At 35.9% G+C, this 19,242-nt stretch overlaps 1 protein-coding gene across 17 annotated transcripts in view; it reads left to right on the plus strand.

The window, feature by feature from the left end:
* Window positions 1-19,242, plus strand: part of MCTP2 (multiple C2 and transmembrane domain containing 2) — a 279,413-nt gene that overhangs the window by 246,315 nt on the left and 13,856 nt on the right. For all 17 annotated transcript variants that reach the window (XM_074400075.1, XM_074400073.1, XM_074400064.1 and 14 more), the window contains 2 exons: window positions 6,126-6,235; window positions 18,376-18,485. In XM_074400075.1, the coding sequence (XP_074256176.1) occupies window positions 6,126-6,235; window positions 18,376-18,485 (220 nt within the window). The remainder of the gene's footprint in view (window positions 1-6,125; window positions 6,236-18,375; window positions 18,486-19,242) is intronic.

The following is a 19,242-nucleotide window of genomic DNA, read 5'->3' on the forward strand; positions in this document are numbered from 1 at the left end:
ATTAACCAACAAAACAGCCAGGTAGCATCAAAATGACAGTATCAAATTCACACATAACAATACTATCCCTAAATGTCAATGGACTAAATGCCCCAGTCAAAAGACACAGACTGGCAAATTGGATAAAAAGCCAAAACCCATCAGTGTGCTGTATCCAGGAAACCCATCTTACATGCAAGGATACACAAAGGCTCAAAATAAAGGGATGGAGGAAGATCTACCAAGCAAATGGAGAGCAAAAAAAAGCAGGAGTTGCAATTCTTACCTCTGATAAAATAGACTTTAAAGCAACAAAGATCAAAAGAGACAAAGAAGGACATTATATAATGGTAAAAGGATCACTGCAACAAGAAGGGCTAACGATCCTAAATATATATGCACCCAATACAGGAGCACCCAGATACATAAGGCAAGTTCTTAGTGACTTACAAAGAGACTTAGACTCCCACACAATAATAGTGGGAGACTTTAACACCCCATTGTCAATATTAGACAGATCAACCAGACAGAAAATCAGCAGGGATATCCAGGAGAAAAGACCATAAAAGCAATAGTATCTTATTTACAAAGAGATAAAGTTTGCAGTACAGAGAGTGAAAAGAACATTTGCTGTTAGGATGATTAATATGATAGAGGTATAATGCAAATTGAGAGAACAAAGACAGTAGTCAGCATAGACTAGCATCCTTAGAAAGAGGATTCACAAAAGTCATCAAGCTTGAGTTGGGCCTTTCAGTCATTCTGTTATATTTATAAAGCCTAGAATCTTCTCTCAAACCCCAAGCACTTGCTTATTTCTTGGGTTGATGTAAATAATTATTTAATACTACTATAAACCTGATAAACTATTTTTTCCTGTATACATTCATTTCTCCCTCAAATAAGCACTGTAGCAACACTGAGGATGTACCCACCACAATTGTTGGTGCTAAGAACACAGGGTCAGATAAAACAGCCTGGTCTTATCTATTGATCCCTTAGTTCAAGCAGGGTACAGCCAAAAAGAGGTTAATGGAAGATAATGAAACATCCGAGCTATGAAAATGTAACCTTTAGCATGGAAGCTACTGTACCTTGATAAATATACACTGTCCAGAGGCCATTTTTAAAGCCATTCAGATAACAAAAACTACATTTACTGCTAATCATTAAGATACCTGAGCTCAGATGGAAATTTTCCTCTCTCACATGAATAGCAAATGCCCAGTGCAGGGATTTTAAGGAAAGGGTGGAAACATGTGAAAAAGATTTTTTTTCTTCTCCTCACTGTCTAGAAGATTCTCTGGAAATAAATGGTTTGTTTACTAATTAATTTTAGAGAAAAGTGATTCAGGTTAATCACAGGGCCCTGTTTTCCCAGAAAGCTTTCATTTACTAATTATCCTCATTTTTAAACTATTGTATTTAATATTTCCACTATAACAAAGTGGGATGCATTGCTTTGGCTTTCAGTTTAAGCTTTCATCTTCCTCTGTGGTCATTTCTAGTAGCCCATGGGATGCATGCATGGTGACCAGGGTTCTCAAAGACTAACACCAGGCTAACTCTGATAGCCAGGAATGACCCATCTCTATTTTCCTGACTTTTCAGGGACTGAGTAACTAACATTCAGCTTTAAAGGAAAGCTTTTGCATGGTCCGTAATAAAACAAAGTGCTCTCAGATGAGCTAATCCCTTCTTGTTTCAGGCAGTAGTTGACAGCATGTGATGTCTACTGGCCCATTAAGCTGTGGCCATTGCCAGGGCCAGTAAGATTCAGGAAGCTTTCAAACTGCCTATTCAGAATGGTTAGGAGACATGAGAAATGTTAGGGTAGGTGTATGTTAAATGTTTGCAAAATTTAAGCCTTCCTGCTGATAAGAGAATAAAAAGTAGTCTGAACACTCTTAGCATATATTTTTTTAACTCATTGTAGTGAGTAAATGTGCACTTACCTTTTTTTTTACTTTTTCAATACGTAAATAATAAAAACACAAAGATTACATATTTAGTGAATGATCATGTACAGATAGTACATTTCTTAAGAGAGTTGTTGATAAATATTTTGTTCACATTTCCTCTCTACCCTGGGCCTTGACTTGATCACATCACTGACATGTATAAACCCCAAGTCACAAACCTGCCAAAGAAGCCTCAACAGCTACCAAGAGGAAGTACCTGAGAAAATTGTTTCCAAAAACGTTATTTTAATGCATACAGCTGAGAATTTATGTTGACATATCTCTGTGGAGCATGACTTTTCATTTAGATCAAATGACTGTTCTTCCCCATTAATTTATACATATATGAAAAATGGCCAAGTAGCTATTAATCTTCCTGCCATCAAGGGATGCAAACTCTATATCAGATGACTTTGTGAAATTATTGATTTTTTTATCCAATATATGAAAACAAAATAAAGCTTTTGCAAGTTAACTCTACAAATACTGTAATTTCTAACATCAACAATGCCACTGTAAATTTAAACAATACTGAGAATTATTTAACTTTATAATAATATGAATGCAAATTTTGATGGAGCAAATATCACAACTAATAAGATATTCCTTCAAAATGAAGAAATATATGAGGCAGAAATGTACTTAGTATTGGCTGTGATGAACTAATTATTAATAATTGCATCCAGACAAGTGATAATGCTCCAGCAGTTGAATTAGAAGTTGTAGTGTCCACACTTAACAACATTTTTATATACACAGTTGGGATATCAACAAGGTTATGTGACAAAATTATGTCACATATAAAAATAAACATCATTATAGCAGTATGTACTTTGTCTTCTTTACCCATCATCTTAGGAAGGTTTGAACATTTGAAGATATCTCAGTTAACTTAAACATTCTCCAAAACTATTGGACTCCTTTTGTGGAAAACATCTCTCTAAATTATGGTCATAATCAGTTGGAAAATTTTACTCAAAATTTTTTATGACTGAAGTACTAACTTTATTTTTGGAAGCTTTTTCTGAATGGGAGTGAATTTTTTTAAGTGGCCACAAACCACTTTATTTTTGTATAAAAGCAACACATGTAAGGTCAAATGCTAGGCATGATTCAGTTTTTGAATTCTGAAATTATACTCTAGGTTTTTAAACATTATTATTTATCTTTTTGAGGCAGAGTCTCACTCTGTTGCCCAGGCTGGAGTGCAGTGGTGTAATCTCGCCCCACCGCAGCCTCCACTTCCCGGGTTCAAGCAATTCTCCTGCCTCAGCCTCCCTAGCAGCTGAGATGACAGGTATGCACTACCACACCTGGCTAATTTTTTGTATTTTTAGTAGAGACGGGGTTTCATCATGTTGGCCAGGCTAGTCTCGAACACCTGACCTCACATGATCTAACCACCAAGGCCTCCCAAAGGGCTTGAATTACAGGTGTTAGCCACTGCTCTTTATCTAGATTATTTTAATTTGTGGGAAGAATCTTTGTGATTTTTAATACAATAAATATATATTCTGAATCATTAATGGAAAGAAATTTAGATGCCATTTTTCAGCATACATTTGTTAAATGTTCTAACCTATTGTCTTGAAAAAATATTTCACAGTAAAAGTTTCTGTGAATGAATACAAAATTTCAGTGCCTTTGAAAATATTTGGGATGAAGTATATACAGATTTCAATATTTTAAAAATAGATCAAGAATATTCTCCATGTATCACATTTTTGTTGTGAGTTTTCAAGGTACCTAAGTGCTTGTACAAAGTGTTGTTCATAAAAATTATGTTCTACAGTGGAGTCAATTAAGGTGTCAATTTAATGACCATTAAATGCAACCTGAAGATGATTAAGAACAATTTAGTGAAATATTAGAAATTAAAAGATGCTATTAAAAAGTACATTCTTTTGCAAAGTAATCCTGACATGGGTATATAGACAGATATAGCTAGTAATTAACTAAAGTATATGAATATATATCATTATTGTGTCATTTAAAAATATCCAGATAAGTTTATTTTAATATACAAAAATCTATTTTTTTTTAAATAATGTACTTGTGAAATAAAAATGGAATAGTTTTATAGGTCCACCAATATCATAAAACCAACTTATCAGTTGATCAGCATTTCAAAAATTAATTCTGACTACTTCTACTCCTAAAAGTAAACAAGTCCAGAAGTTATTCTGTTACTTAAGATAAAGTAAAACTCTGTAGCCTAGTCTTTGGATATTTAATATTCCAAACATCATATTTATTATTAAGGAAAAGGACTTGTGAAAATTGTTATTTTGGCATACTAACTCATCTTTTCTTCACAACCAGAACCTCACTATTTGGGCATTTCATAAGGAAAAAAATTAGACAATTGATATAAGTTTTTATGAAATTGAATGACTTGGAAACTTAAGTCATTTTCTAAGAAATTGGTTTGACCTCAACTGGATGCTGCCGAAAAGAGGAAGCCACTTTTGCCCTTTGGGTCAAGTTCCCTCATGCTTTCAAATGTTCCTTTATAAACATGAATACTTATGTGGCAGACAGAGATGGGTTTTCACCATTGTGCCCATTAATAGATGTCAGTAGATACATGAATTAGCATGTTCTGGCAGCATAACTAATTTTTAACACAAACTGCTTGAAGAATTAGAGTAAGGGAAAAAGAGAATACAAGTTAGGGTAAAAAAGTAAATGTGTCTTGAAAGTTTGACAAAAGTAAGCAATGAACCTGGCTTTCGTTCTGTACAGAATGATTGGATAAAAGAGTAAATCTTGATGGTAAGAATTAATTCAAACCATTGAGCACCCATTACTGGAGAGGAGGTGGCAGTGAGACATTCTAGCCTCTGTTCTTCCTTGGTCTGTTTCAGCCAAGTAGTTTCGTAAACAAGTACAGATGTAAAAAGGAAGGTTTGTGCTTTTCAACATTTCTCCCATTTTGGTGCTTTTACCAGCAGTCCCTATTGGTAGTGGGTTCTCTTTCATTCCATCCCTGGCTCCAGTTTGATGGAACAAAGGATACGAGATGAAAATGATTTTTTTTCTTTTGCAGTGCAGATGGTATTATAGGAATGTCCTCTTAAATTTAGAAGTATTGGCTCGGTGACTTAGTACAATTTTAACCCAACTAAAATTCTATGGAGGAAAAAGAGCTGTTTGAGGTTTTAGGCTTCATACAATAGGTGTGGTGACTACAATGACCCAGAGAGGCAGGAGTTGAGAGCTCGTGGGCTACATCTCAATTACAGCAAAGTTCATAAGGGACTAGAATATAGCATCATAATATTAAAAATAGAGTAAAAATACTACTCTTCAGGGAATCTTGACATTTGAGTGATTTCTGAGTAACCTGCATAAAGCTGTTAGTTACCTAGCATGGTAAAACACATGTAAGGTTTTCTATAAGCAGGAGGAGGATAATATTCTTAGAATGCTGAATTCCATCTCACTTGAAGCACTAGAAATTAAGGAAGATAAATTAATATTTTTTTCCAGTGTCATGAGGAGATCCCAATCAATTGCTGATCATCCTGGAAGGGAATGATCTGGGTGGGCTGCAGCCCCAGCAGTACACTGTGGGGTTACTCTGCAGCATGTCCAAATCCTGCTGCTTCCTTTGTTACTGAGGTGGGTGCCAAAGGATGGATGAAATGTCATCAATCTGGGAATGTTTAAAACATGCTTAAAAATGTAGCAGAGTTTGACTAAGATGCTCCAATACTAGGACTCATAACTACCTCTGTCTCCAACATGCCATGGCATTACCTGCCAGGAATATCTCTGAAGAACACTGTTAGGAGAGGGATAGGGTGAGCTTGCAGAAAACCTTGTGAAGACAGAGAAGAAGTCAGAGTTAGCCAGACTGACGGGGTTGCAGAGTTCAGTGAGGGACACAGCAGCCTCCACAGGAAAGTGAAACCCTTGGTTCTGTGGGGCTTCCCTTTATCATCTCATGACAATAAGGTAGAAACTGAGGCTTACACATTAGGAGTGGTAGCATCTGAGTGAGTGAACAGATTTTTCTGGGTCAGTAGGGGGGAGTCAACATTTAAGTTATAAAACAGTGATCTATCTTTTGTAGTGACTGTTGGTAAAAGCCATGTTTTTATAATGTTATAATTATATTTTCTATATCAGCATGATAAAAAAAATGAAGTAACAGTTAAATCTTGCTTTTGTGTTTTCTAGGAATCTGAGAAAAAGGGGCTGATTGAAAGAATCTACATGGTACAGGATATTGTTTCAACGGTACAAAACATCTTGGAGGAAATAGCTTCTTTTGGAGAAAGGATTAAAAAGTAAGTTCTAAATTTGTGTTGTGGTTTTGAAGTAGACCTGCTATTCTCAAGGACAGTGGGGTTGGAGGAAGGGCGGTCAGAAAATACAAAAACGAAAAAACCAAAGCTACACTGTTGGATTAGCCCTGTCTGACTTCGGTTGGCTCCTTAACTTCACAGTTGGGTGGTGTCTCAGAACTGGGGTGACCATATGGCCCAGTTTATTCCAGTCGCCCCAGCATCATTATAAATAGTGTCCACTTTCACTCAAAAATACATCAGTTTGGGTGATAAATTATAGATATTTAAAATGTTACCCTATTCAGAAATAAAAACAGAAGCACATGTGCTATAAAGGAGCCTTTTCTATCTGAACCACAGAACTCAGTAAATGCCTTGAGTGACTTTTCTCTCCAGTTCTCCAAAGAATGGTACATATCTAGTAGCATCATAGATGCTAAATGTGAAGTTAATTCGCCACATATATGGATGTCTTAGGACAGGATACTATTCTCTGGCCCTTTGTAGAGAATGTTGACAATATTTTCAGCTTTCTGGAACATACAGCTTCTGTCCCAACTACTCGACTCTGTTGTTAAAGTGTAAAAGGAGTCACAGTTAATACGTAAAGGAATGGATGTGATATGCACTCCAATAAAACTTTTTAAAAACAGGTAATACCCTGGATTTTGCTCACAGTCTACCCACAGCTTGCCACCCCCTATCTTAGGAAATAGTAGCTAAACTCTCTAATGGAACCCCAGTTAAGAAAGACTATAGATTCATATATTTTGTTTTATTATTGACTCTGTTTTGCCTAGTTTTCATTTGGCACCAATAAATAGGAAGGTTTTTAATTTTCTTTGAATTATTAACTACTTATTTATTTCCCCCTTTAATCTAGAATTGTGTCACCCATGTTCCAAGGATTGATTCTTACTTTATTGGTCATGTCTATGTGGATCATTCTAGTTCCTTTAAAGAATATATTGTTTTGGAATTACATGGGTAAGCGGATTATAAGTGGTGCTAAAAACCAAGTGCAAGTCCTATGCATTAAAATGCAAGAAAATCAATAAATGATATTGACATCAGGAAATATAAGTAGTTAATATGCAACTTTATGTAAATACCAATGTTCTCAGTTGCATAGCCAATGAAATTGCCCTTGAATGCCCACTTATTATAAGCATAGTAAACATGTAGGTTTTGTTTAAAAAATAAGTTATGGATGATTTTAAACAAAGTTGGTGAGTTTTTATTGAATTTAGTTATTTCCATTATTAATATCTTAAGAAAAAACATTTTTGCCACACAGATGATGCCTATATGCCTTATTCTTGTAGGTTTCATATAAATTGGGAAAAGATTGCTGAATTTACCCTCAAAATGTTTAACATAAACATCTGAAAGTAAACATGAATACTAAAATGAGGAGGGCATCATGATTCTTTATTCATTTCCTCACTCAACTGTCAGTTACTGAGTTTCAGATACTGACTTGGTCTAAGTATGAGAAATACATCCCAAATTACAATAATGACAGCAAACCCAATTGTTATCTCATGCCAGCCAGGCAGTCTTCTAAGCCTTGTAAACACACTAGCTCCTTTGAGGAGCTACTTAAAGGAGAATTAAATAATTCCAACAACCCCATAAAGTAAGGATGGTTAATATCCTCATTTTACGGATGAGGAAACTGAATCACAGAGGGATTACATTTGAAGTCCAGAATCACACAACTAGTAGCCATGTAGCTTGGATTGGAACCTGACCTCCTCATTAATATACTAAAATATCAGTATCCTCGAGGAATCTATATTTCAGTGAGGGAGAAACACAGTAAAAGCTGATTAGAATTCGGTAGCATTAGTGGTAGGGAGAGGTCTGATCAGCCCAGGAAGGGATGTAGGAGAAGGACAAACATTGTCAATTCTGAAGCAGCCGAAACTTATCAGCATCTCTGAGAACAGGCAGAGGTAGCTGGGCAAAGAATTGATGAATGGGGGCTTCAATAGTAGACAGCCCTCGTGCAAAAGCACAAAGGTCAAGACTCTGAGAGATGTACGGGATCTAGTGCATCCGTGCCATGGAGGTGCAGTTGGCAGTGCCTAGAGATGAGGCATGTCATGCAGGGGCTTGAGGAGATGGAAAAAGTCAATGGAAGAGAGTTCAGTGAGGGACGTTGTTGGCAGTCAGGAGGATAAAAGGACAGAGTGGGGTCAACACCCGGGAAGGAAGATCATGTTGTTTGGTAAAACTGTCTCCATTCTTGAACATCTCTAAAAGACAAATGTGGCTGTTGTGCAGTTGAAAATGTGAAAGGAAATGTGTCTGAAGAGAGAAGAGGGCAGAGTGATTTAAACAGGGTCCCAACTCCCCAGTGCTTTTGCGGGGCAGCTGTGCCCAGCACAGCTGTGATGGTCATGTCTGAGATGGGTCTTCAGCCCATGAACCAGAGTACTGTTCTGCCCAGCTGCAACACAGGAAGGCTCCTAAGGCTCGACTCCTATTAATTCTTGGCCATTCATTATTACAGTGACCTTAAAGTCCCTGCTGGGCATTCAAGTGGGATGCATGTGTAACTCTGTTGGAATTCCATTGTAACTCAGTGCTTAAGAACCAGGACAACTTTTATTCAGCTTTTGGCAACTGGCAAAAAAAAAAAAAAAAAAAAAAAACACAGACAGACATAAAACTCTCAAAGCAAAGCTTCTCTGACACTGATGGGAGTGGGAGCAATGATGTTACATTTATGTGGAATGAACTGTATTCCTTTTTTCCTACTCTTCTCTACCTTCTCTATTTACCTTCCCTAATATTATACAAATTTTAAATCTATGTAAATATGAAGCCAAAACATTTTACTCAACATGTAGCATTTGGCCAGGCGTGGTGGCTCACATCTGTAATCCCAGCACTTCGGGAGGCTGAAGCAGGCAGATCACCGAAGGTCAGGAGTTCGAGACCACCCAGGCCAACATGGTGAAACCCCATCTCTACTAAAAATGCAAAAACTTGTAATTTTTTAGGGCATAATGGCATGTGCCTGTAATCCCAGCTACTCAGGAGGCTGAGGAAGGAGAATTGCTTGAACCCAGGAGTTGGAGGTTGCAGTGAGCCGAAATGGCACTACCACACTACAGCCTAGGCGACAGAGCAAAGCTCTGTCTCAAAAAAACACAACTAAAAAAACATGCAGCATTTATGCTAGACAGCAGGCAGAGTAATGCAGGAGAAGGAAGCATATCATATCATACGTTCTATCATTAGGTAGTGAGGGCTCTAACCCTTGTGCCCTTGAGTGGCTAGGGAAATCTCCACAGAGGAAATACTGAGATTAAGATACACCTAGACTGCCTACAAATGTTTCAGGGTAAAGCTTAGAAGCCACCTTTTTAAGAAGTAAAATTGCCCTGGCTAGGAACTGATGTGAAAAATGCTAAGCAATGAAGATGGGCAAGCAGATTAAGTGAGGCTGGAATCCTATGGGGAATGAGAGATGAATGCATTTTGTGTTTAATTCAAGAGTCAGCCTCCTGTATTTACGCACCCATCAAAAACGATGAGTTCACGTCCTTCGTAGGGACATGGATGAACCTGGAAACCATCATTCTCAGCCAACTGACACAAGAGCAGAAAATCAAACACCATATATTCTCACTCATAGGCGGGTGTTGAACAATGAGAACACATAGACACAGGGAGGGGAGCACTACACACTGGGGTCCATTGGGGGGAAATGGGGGAGGGGCGGGGAGGTGGGGAGGTGGGAAGAGATAGCATGGGGAGAAATGACAGATACAGGTGAGGGGACGGAAGGCAGCAAACCACACTGCCATGTGTGTACCTATGCAACAATCTTGCATGTTCTTCATATGTACCCCAAAACCTAAAATGCAATTTAAAAAAAAAAAAAAGAGTCACATGTTAAAGGAACAAAGGGTGAAGACAGAAAGATCAAGGCAGGGAGCAGGTATAAGGAAAGCAGTAACAGGCTAGTGTAGAACCATGCATTGTGAAGGAAAGCCTTTTGTAGAAAACAGGACTAAATAAGAACCTACAACAGTATATGACCAGTAGTTTTCATTTCCCTGGGAAGAAGAGTCAAAGGACATCATATGTCCAAGGCTTGGGAAAAAGGACACCTTCCCACTAACACAAGGTTAAATGCAGTGGGGCAGCCAGTTCGGGAGGACCCAGAGAATATAACTGCACCCCGCTTCTGGGATGTGGTCACACTCATTTTTGTTAAGTGGGTTGAACTTTAGAAGACTGTGTTCTTCCATATTACTGAGCCCACATGGTTGGATGAAGAGGATTCCTTGAGTTTTTTCAGAAATTGAAAAGTTAAGGTAATTTGTTTTATAAATGCCTGAGTCAGGGATGACTTTCTGAGGATTTAGGGAGCTCCCAAGTTCAGGAAAACTGGAGAAATCTACGAAAACATGGCTTTACAAAGTGTCTGATTTTGAGATGGGAAAGCTTTGATTTACCAAGCTTCTTCAATTTTGGATTTTCTATGGAAGATGTTTTATGATAAATGGGGAAAGAGTCTAGTAAGGTTTTAAGTGTTAGGGATATTGCTACTTAGTGTCTTTGAATTAAATCCTCAGCATTATAAACAGGAATATTCAGCTGGATTACATGAGTCACATGTGTTTATTTGCATTTTTTAAAGTGCCTACTACAGAAGCAGTGAAGATGGGATCGTAGGCCAATGTTCCGAGTTCAAAGTTTTGTCATGGAGTTTTATAACTGGGAGTGAATGATATTATGCAACTTACTTAACTTTTAGGACTCAGGATCCTCATCTGTAGGATGGGAATAAAAATAATTATTTCTGCTTCATAACATTTAAATGAAGTAGTCCATATAAAGAGTTTAGACCAGTGGATGGCAGGTAGTGATCACCTAAAAATATTAGCTATCATTAGTATTATTCTTTGGCTATTGACTTTCTTCCTCTGTATCTTAAATAAACAGACCCAGTGAATGTCCCCCCTGCCCTCCTTCTAAACCGTTTAAACACTAAAATTGTGGGCTGCTGAGGGAAAAAGGCATTAGTCAACTGCCCTGGCTCTTAGAAGGCAAATCTGACAGGCTATGTGGGAAGGTAAATGTGTCACACAACTCCCTTTCTAGAAAGCACAACACACCACACACTTGTGCATGCACAACTGTTGGGATCGTTATTACGATTACATTAATTGGGAAAGAATTGATACTCAGATATATAAGTTTTGTAATATATGAGCTTGTTATATTCCAGTGTACTATCTCTAGAATTTCTTTAATCTAACTCATCGTTGTTTTAGAGTTTTCTTTGTGGAAGTCTAACTTTTTTTTGTGAGATATATTCCTAAGTACTTGACAGTTTGGTGTTAATTTAAATGGCGTATTTTTTCACATTTCATTTTCTAGCTGTTACTCACATATAGACATGAAATTAATTTTTCTGCTTTGATTTATATCTAATAACCATGGTAAACTTAGTTATCTTTATTTTTATATGAGGATTATTATTCTGGATTTTTTTCTTAGATAAACATATCATGTAAGAATAATTTTATATTCATCTTCCTAGCCCTTACCCAGTTCATTTTCTTGACTTGCTGTACTGGCTATTAGCTCTCATACAAAGTGGATTAGAATTGGTATTTTGAGGCATTATTTTCTCATGGAATCTCAGAAAGAAAGCTTTCAACATTTCACCCTTAAGAATAATGTTTGCTGTAGGTTTTTGTCAATATGCTTTAACAGATAAAGAAAGTTCCTTTTATTCCTAGTGTGCTAGGAGTTTTTATTTTGAATGCAAGTTGAGCCTTGCCTAATATTTTCGCCTACATTCATTGAAATTATGTTATATTTCTGCTTTATTTTGGTTTATGTGAATTACTTTGATTGGTTTTCAATAGTAAACCAATCTTACATTCTTGGAATAAACCCAACATTGCTGTTCTATACTGCCTTTATATCTGCTTGGATCTTTTTTTCTTGCTTAGGATTTTTGCAGTTATGATCATTGGTGAGATTGACTTTTTTCTGTTCTTGAAATTTTCTTGTAGATAGACGGTTATTCTAAACTCATAATACAAAGGTCAGATTGGTTCTGTCTTTTTTTTCTGGAAGAGTTTATGTGAGCCTGATGTGATTACTTCCTCTAAGATTTATAGAATTAGCTGGTGAAGCATCCAGACCTGAAGTTTTCATTTGGAGATGATTTTGGATTAAATATTCTGTTTAAGTAATAAATATAATAGAATGTTATAAAATATATTATAAAATAATAGGCAGCCAACCTATTATTTCTCATCTGTTTCTGTAAATTTTAATTTTCAAAGAGGTTATCCCTTTCAGATAAATTTTCTGCTTGTTGACTTAAAGTTATTTATAACATCCTCTTATTTAATAGTAAGATCTGTTGCACTGTCTACTCTTAATGTAAGATCTGTTGCTTGATACTGTTTATCTTTTTTCTTCTTGACAGGGATTTATTAATTACATCAGTCTTTAGAAATAACCACCATTTGCTTTCACCAATCTTCACTATTTCCTGCTTGTTTTTTCATTAATTACTACTCATATCTTTTTCTAACTCTTTATGATAGAAAATTAGATCACTTATTTTCAATCTTTATTCTTCCTTAACATAAACATTTAAGGTTCTATAATTTCCTGTAATCACAACTCAAGCTCCGTGCCAAGCATTTTGGCATGTAGTCTTCTCATTATCATTCAAATTTAGTTAAAGCTATTTTCCGTTTTCTATTTTTATTTCTTCCTTGGCTAAGATATGTATTGCTTAATTTCCAAGTATATTGGGATTTTCTAGTTATCATTTCATTTCTGATTTCTAGATTAATTGCTTTATGGCTAGAAAATATTGATCCAGCAATGGATTACTTTCCATGTGAGCTTGAAAAGTAGATCATTGGATGCATTGTTCTCTCTATATATTCATGATTAAATTTACTCATTATATTCAAGCCTTTTACATTGTACTGATTTTTGTTTGGTTTGTTCGTTCTATTATTTAGATGTGTTAAAACTTTTCTCACTATGGTTGTGAATTTGTCTAGTCCTCCAATTTTGTCACTTTTTGCTTTCTATATTTTGAAGCTATGTTATTTGGTTTGTAGATGTTAAAAGTATCATATTTTCTTGGTAGATTGGAGCATTAATATGAAGCAACATATTTCTTGCTAATACAATTTTTTCCTATGTATCTTGTTGACCAGTATTGGTATGGCTGTACAGTAGTCCCCTATTATCCACGGGGGATATGTTCTCATACCCCCAGTGGATGTCTGGAACCATGGATGATATTGATCTCTGTATATACGATGTTTTTTCCTATACATGCATGACCTATGATAAATTTTACTTTATAAATTAGGCACAGTAACAGATTAATAATAAGTAATAATGAAATAGAACATTATGGTAAAATAATTTAATAATAGTTACATGATGGTGTTCCTCTCGCTCTCTTTTAAGGTATCTTATTGTATGTGACATTTTGGAACTCTGACTACCTGAAATTACAGAAAGCCATACTGCAGACAAGGGATGACTACTGTCTCACCTTTCTTTTCTTCTTTTCTGTACTTTTCTTTCAACCTATCTTTTAATTGTAGCATGTAATCCCTGCAAAATTAATGAAGTTTACAATTGCACTTAGATTTAAATCTGTAATTTATTAATGGTGGTGTTTATTTGCTTGTTCTGTGTCTTTTTATTTCTTCCATATTTTCCCTCCATTTGCTAGGAATTCAAATACACTTGCTATTTTTTAGTTGTCATCTTAGAGTTAACAGCTTTATTTGCCATAGTCTAATATTGTCACTTTTAACGTCTTCCCAGTCAGTGCAGGAACCTTCTTAATCTATATTCCATATCTGTTAACCTCTCTTTAGTATCTTTCATCTTTTTGCTCTTCGTGATGCATTCTAACTACTTTGGATAATCTTGGAGTATATTAGTTCTCTGCAGTTTAAAACCCTGTCTAATTCATTCATTGGGTTTTTAACTTCAATTATTGTAGTTTTCACTTTTCAAAGTTCTACTTGCTTTCATATCAATTTTTCTTGTTTTTCATTTTCTTTTTGATCATATCTTCAAGCCTCTCTTACGTGATTTTTAACATACTAAACATTATGATTTAATGGATTAGATCTCAATATTTGAAGTCTTTTGTTTCAGATTTTGCTGTTATTTTTGCTGACTCTTACTCATGGTGTCATGCATCCTTTCGTGGTTTGCATTTTTAAGTATACACTTGTATTTCTTTGATTTTCATGTGGAGAGTACTCAGACATCAGAGTTGATGATGCATTTCTTTGGAGAGGATTACTGTTTAAGTCACCTTGGGATACTACCAATCTAGATCCTTTTTTTAAAATAAATTTTGTTGCTTGAGGCTTTTCAAGCAACACTGATAGCATAAACTCAGATGATAAATCTTTCCACTTGGCACCAAGGTCATGATTTATGTCCACTCCCATATGGTACAATGTGTCCCTCCTTTCTTATTCTTAGCCTGAAGATGTAAGCTCTAATACGATAGTCTCATATTAAAATATCTCCATGAGGAGGTCCTAGGCTTTGTTTTCTGCCCCCAGCCTCCCATCATACCATGTGGACAACAGAAAGAAGCTCAAAATCCCACTATTTAGCAGAAAATATTAGAGTGAAAATTAACTTTAGAGCTTAGTTATGTCTAAGAGTTCTTGCAATTTATTTATATTTGTTTTTTCGAGTATATTTATTTTTATATTTCGAGTATATTTATTTTTATACTCGAATATATTTTAATTTTCATGTCAGCCTAGTAATGGCTTTTTTCAGTTGATCTAGTATTTTACTTTCTCTTCAAAGTTGAATGGCATTGCTAGAAAAGGAATGATAAAGTATATTCCTTTTTTTTAAAGTAATTTTATTGTTATAGCTTTTGTTATTTTCAAAATTATACCTGGTAGCAATAACTTTCTTTCCATATTGATGTCAGTTTTGTGCAATAACCATGAGAAAAGTAAGGGTAGCTAACACTTACTAAATAATGACTATGTGCCATATAGTTTTATGAATGCTTTATATGTATTAACTATTGAATCCCCTCACCAACTCTAGATTCAGTTATTATTCTCATTTTACAGATGGGAAAACGAAAGCACAGAGAGGTAGAGTAAATTACTTAAGGCCACACAGCTAACAAAAGTTGCACAGGAATTATTTTTACATTATGGGGTACAAAGTTAATAAGTAATCTTCCAGGGTGAAGCAGAGTGGGTTTTGTTGCCACCTAGCTATGGATTTATGTCCAAAGGCTGACGTCCACTGTGTTTCCACCTTAAAAAATTTAAAAGGGGATAAATTTGTTTTTCTTTATTTATTTGGTATACCTGATATAGTTGCTACTTGCTTTAAGTATGATATGTATTTATTATAAAAATAATCAAATACAACCAATGAAATATAAAGTCTCTCCTTATATTATCTTACGTATGTACATTATTTCTGCAGTTTAGTTTTTTACTGTATGTAGCTTTGAGTCTGTGGGGTGGGAGTTGAGTGAGCATTCTTAGTGTATTCTCATTTTTTTAAGCTGCATAGTATTGCAGAGTATAAATCTAATTAATTTTTTATTTAGAGATATTTCTCTATTTTACTGAGTTTATTTAAATATTACCAACCAGTCTGAAGAAGACATATGTACTGCTTCTATGCCCTTGGGCAAGGAAAGCTGCAAGTTAAATTTCTTGCCATGCTGAACTGGATCCTTTGTGGAGTTTAGATAACATTTCAATACATACTGTAAAATTGCCTTCCAGAAAGTACTGTTACAAGTTCTACTGTGAAATGGACCCATACGCATGTAGAAATTCAGAATAACAAAGATGTCATAAAAAAGAAGGGAGGAAAATAGTGATTAATCGGAAAAACTGACAAATTTAGTCATGTGAAAATTTATAAACAAAGTAAAGAAAGCAACAAACTAGAAAAATGTTATAAATAACAAACATGAGAAACATCTGATTTTTTTTTACTATCCCAACTGATATTGGACACCACTGAGGAAAAAGCTGAGCAAAACCACTCAGGAGAAAACTGGCAAATAGTAACTTTTTAAAGTCTTTACAGTGTGCCACTGAGCTACCTGTTTTGCAAGTTCTTTTTAATTGTAGCAGAATCTATGATATAGGTGTTGTTATTATTCCATTTCTACAGACTGGAAATTATGGTTGAGATTGACTGAATCAATTTCTGGGAATTACTTAACTTGAAGATATAAAGCTTCAACTTGAACCCAAGTCAATTTGCTTATAAATTATTTTTCTTAAGCACTTTCCTAAATAATAGTCCAAGGGCAACAACAACAACAACAGTTAGAAATCATAGAGAAACAAATTAAAATGACCAACAGGCATATTAAAAAGTATTCAAATTTGCTTGCAGTTATACAATATTATACCTCATAATATGCAAAGATTAAAAACAGTAACACTCTGTCTTTTGTTTTTGAGAGGGAGTATTGCTCTCAAAACATTGCCCAGGCTGGAGTGCAGTGGTGCGATCTCAGCTCCCTGCATCCTCCACTTCCCCGGTTCAAGTGATTCTCCTCCCTCAGCCTACCAAGTGGCTGAGATTACAGGCACCCACCATCACATCTGGCTAATTTTTGTATTTTAGTAGAGATGGAATTTCACCATGTTGACTAGGCAGGTCTTCCTCAGTCTTAACCAGAGGATGAGGTTACTATAGTTCTCCTATATTGTTGATAGAACTGGGATTATTTATACAAGCTAGACAATCTCTCTCAGCCTTAATTTGCCTCATCTATAAAATGGGGCAGAATTATTAAGAACATTACATTCTAAATATGTGAAAAATGTTAGCACGATGCCTGGCCCATATAAAGTACTTAATAACTTACATGCTATTCCCTCTAAAATCCACCTGCATTCTCACCCACCTCCCATGAAAAACATCTTGCTTTCCTGTATTCCTAGCACAAGGCAATAAGGCTCTATGTTTAATTCTGTGAAGATGAAGACCATTAAAAAGAAATACTTCAGGCACCTCAGTAGGGTGTTCAATCTCTAGGACTGCACTTCAGTTTCTACAATATATTCAAGTCCACATGTCATCTTCTAGATCTCCATTTCCATGCCAGTCAAAGCAGGCAACAGATACAATAAAAGGAGCCAGGAGCTCTGTGAAAATAATACATAGTGTAATCACCTACATTATCTATTAATGGTGGTGTGATGACTTAGAGTCAAATGCTTCCCCATTTATTTCAAGGCACGGTTAGATTTGTGGTGTAAACAAGTCTGGAATTAAATAAATATAATAACTAATAAATACAAGTTATTAGTAAACACAAAAGCACCCCTGCCCTGTAATAATATCCTCCTCATGGGGCACGGTGGCTAACACCTGTAATCCCAGCACTTTGGCAGGTGAAGGCAGGAGGACTGTTTGAACCCAGGGGTTTGAGACTAGCCTAGGGTGACATAGGGAGGCCTCAAATCTACAAAAAATTTCAAAATTAAAATTAGCTGTCTGTGGTGTCTCTTGCTTGTAGTCCCAGCTACTAGGGAGGCTAAAGCAGGAGGATCCTTTGAGCCTCGCAGTTGAGGCTGCAGTGAGCTTTATCACTGTACCACAGCCTGGGTAACAGAGCAAGACCCTGTCTCAAAAAAGACAAAAAAAAAAAAAAAATCCTCCCTCTTCTGGTAAAGAAAAAGTGACCGTATTTACAGGTACCATGTGTTCACTGAGAGACAACTGTTGACTTAGAAGTGATCTAACCCTTAGTTTTGAAGATCTCTAGGTAGAGCCATTGTGGCAACATTGCAGTTTTTAGTCATGTTTGAGAGACGAAAGTCTTCTCAGGAACTATGGGTTCCAGAGAGGTGAAGTCAGCAGTATTCTGACAGATCGAATGGCAATTGGTTTGTGACTGTGTCTTTAAGAATGTTTTTCCAGTACCCAATCATTTTGGCAGACTCTCATCTCAAGGTTTGTAAAGAAATTTTTCCAATAGACTTTTTAAAAATTTTCTCTAACTATGAACATGAAATAAACATGACAAGATGACTCTGTGGCAGTTGCTGAACATCAGAGGAAATTATATTTATGTGGTTTGTCTACAGCACATTTAACTGGACAGTCCCCTTCCTTTCATCTCTGGCCTGTTTGATTCTGGCAGCAGCCACCATCATTTTGTATTTCATTCCACTGCGGTACATCATTTTAATCTGGGGTAAGTTTGGCATGGTCCTTTTACTAGCAATCAATTCCAGGTAAGAACCAATTGCTCATTTTTAAAGTGCGACTATTAACTTTAAATGTGCTCTTGTTGGCAATTAAACATGAGATTAAGGAAAGCATTTGGGGAACAAAAACTTCCAGGACGTCCCTGAAAAGGCCAGTTGCATGAACGATCAGGGTAGATATTTATAGGCTTCTTGCATAATTGCAATCAAATAAAAATGCGATTGTACATGCCATTTCCCTTTGGGCTTTCCCAGTCATAAATCCTCTTGAATAATGTATTGCTGTGGCCGAGTAACTTTATGGAAACACTTCAAACAGTGAGCAAACACCTGCATCATGCCCTTGATATTACATAAAAGTGGATCTGGCCACCACCAGGTTGCTTCTGACATTTCATCTCTCTTGAAGGAAAAAATTAACCTAACCCCATTCTTAAATCCAGAAGCAGTGAGAGGGAGGAGAGGGGGCATTCTGTGACTACCCAACAAGTGCCTGAATGGAGAGGAAGTTATTTACCAGGGGAAATGGTGTGTCTGTATAACGTTTAGCTGCTTGTTTTTTTTTTTTTTTTTTTTTTGTTTGTTTGTTTGTTTGTTTTTTTAAGTAGAAACAAAAGTGGCAAACTGGAAATAAATTTCATGATTTAATACTCAAACTAGAGATTGGACAAAATGAAAGCAGGTTTGTGAATATTTGTGTCTGTTGCTGGATGGGCTCTGAGTTGATATAAGGAGAGAAAATTG

The sequence above is a fragment of the Saimiri boliviensis genome, chromosome 5, assembly GCF_048565385.1.
Source record: "Saimiri boliviensis isolate mSaiBol1 chromosome 5, mSaiBol1.pri, whole genome shotgun sequence".
Taxonomy (NCBI): Eukaryota; Metazoa; Chordata; class Mammalia; order Primates; family Cebidae; genus Saimiri; species Saimiri boliviensis.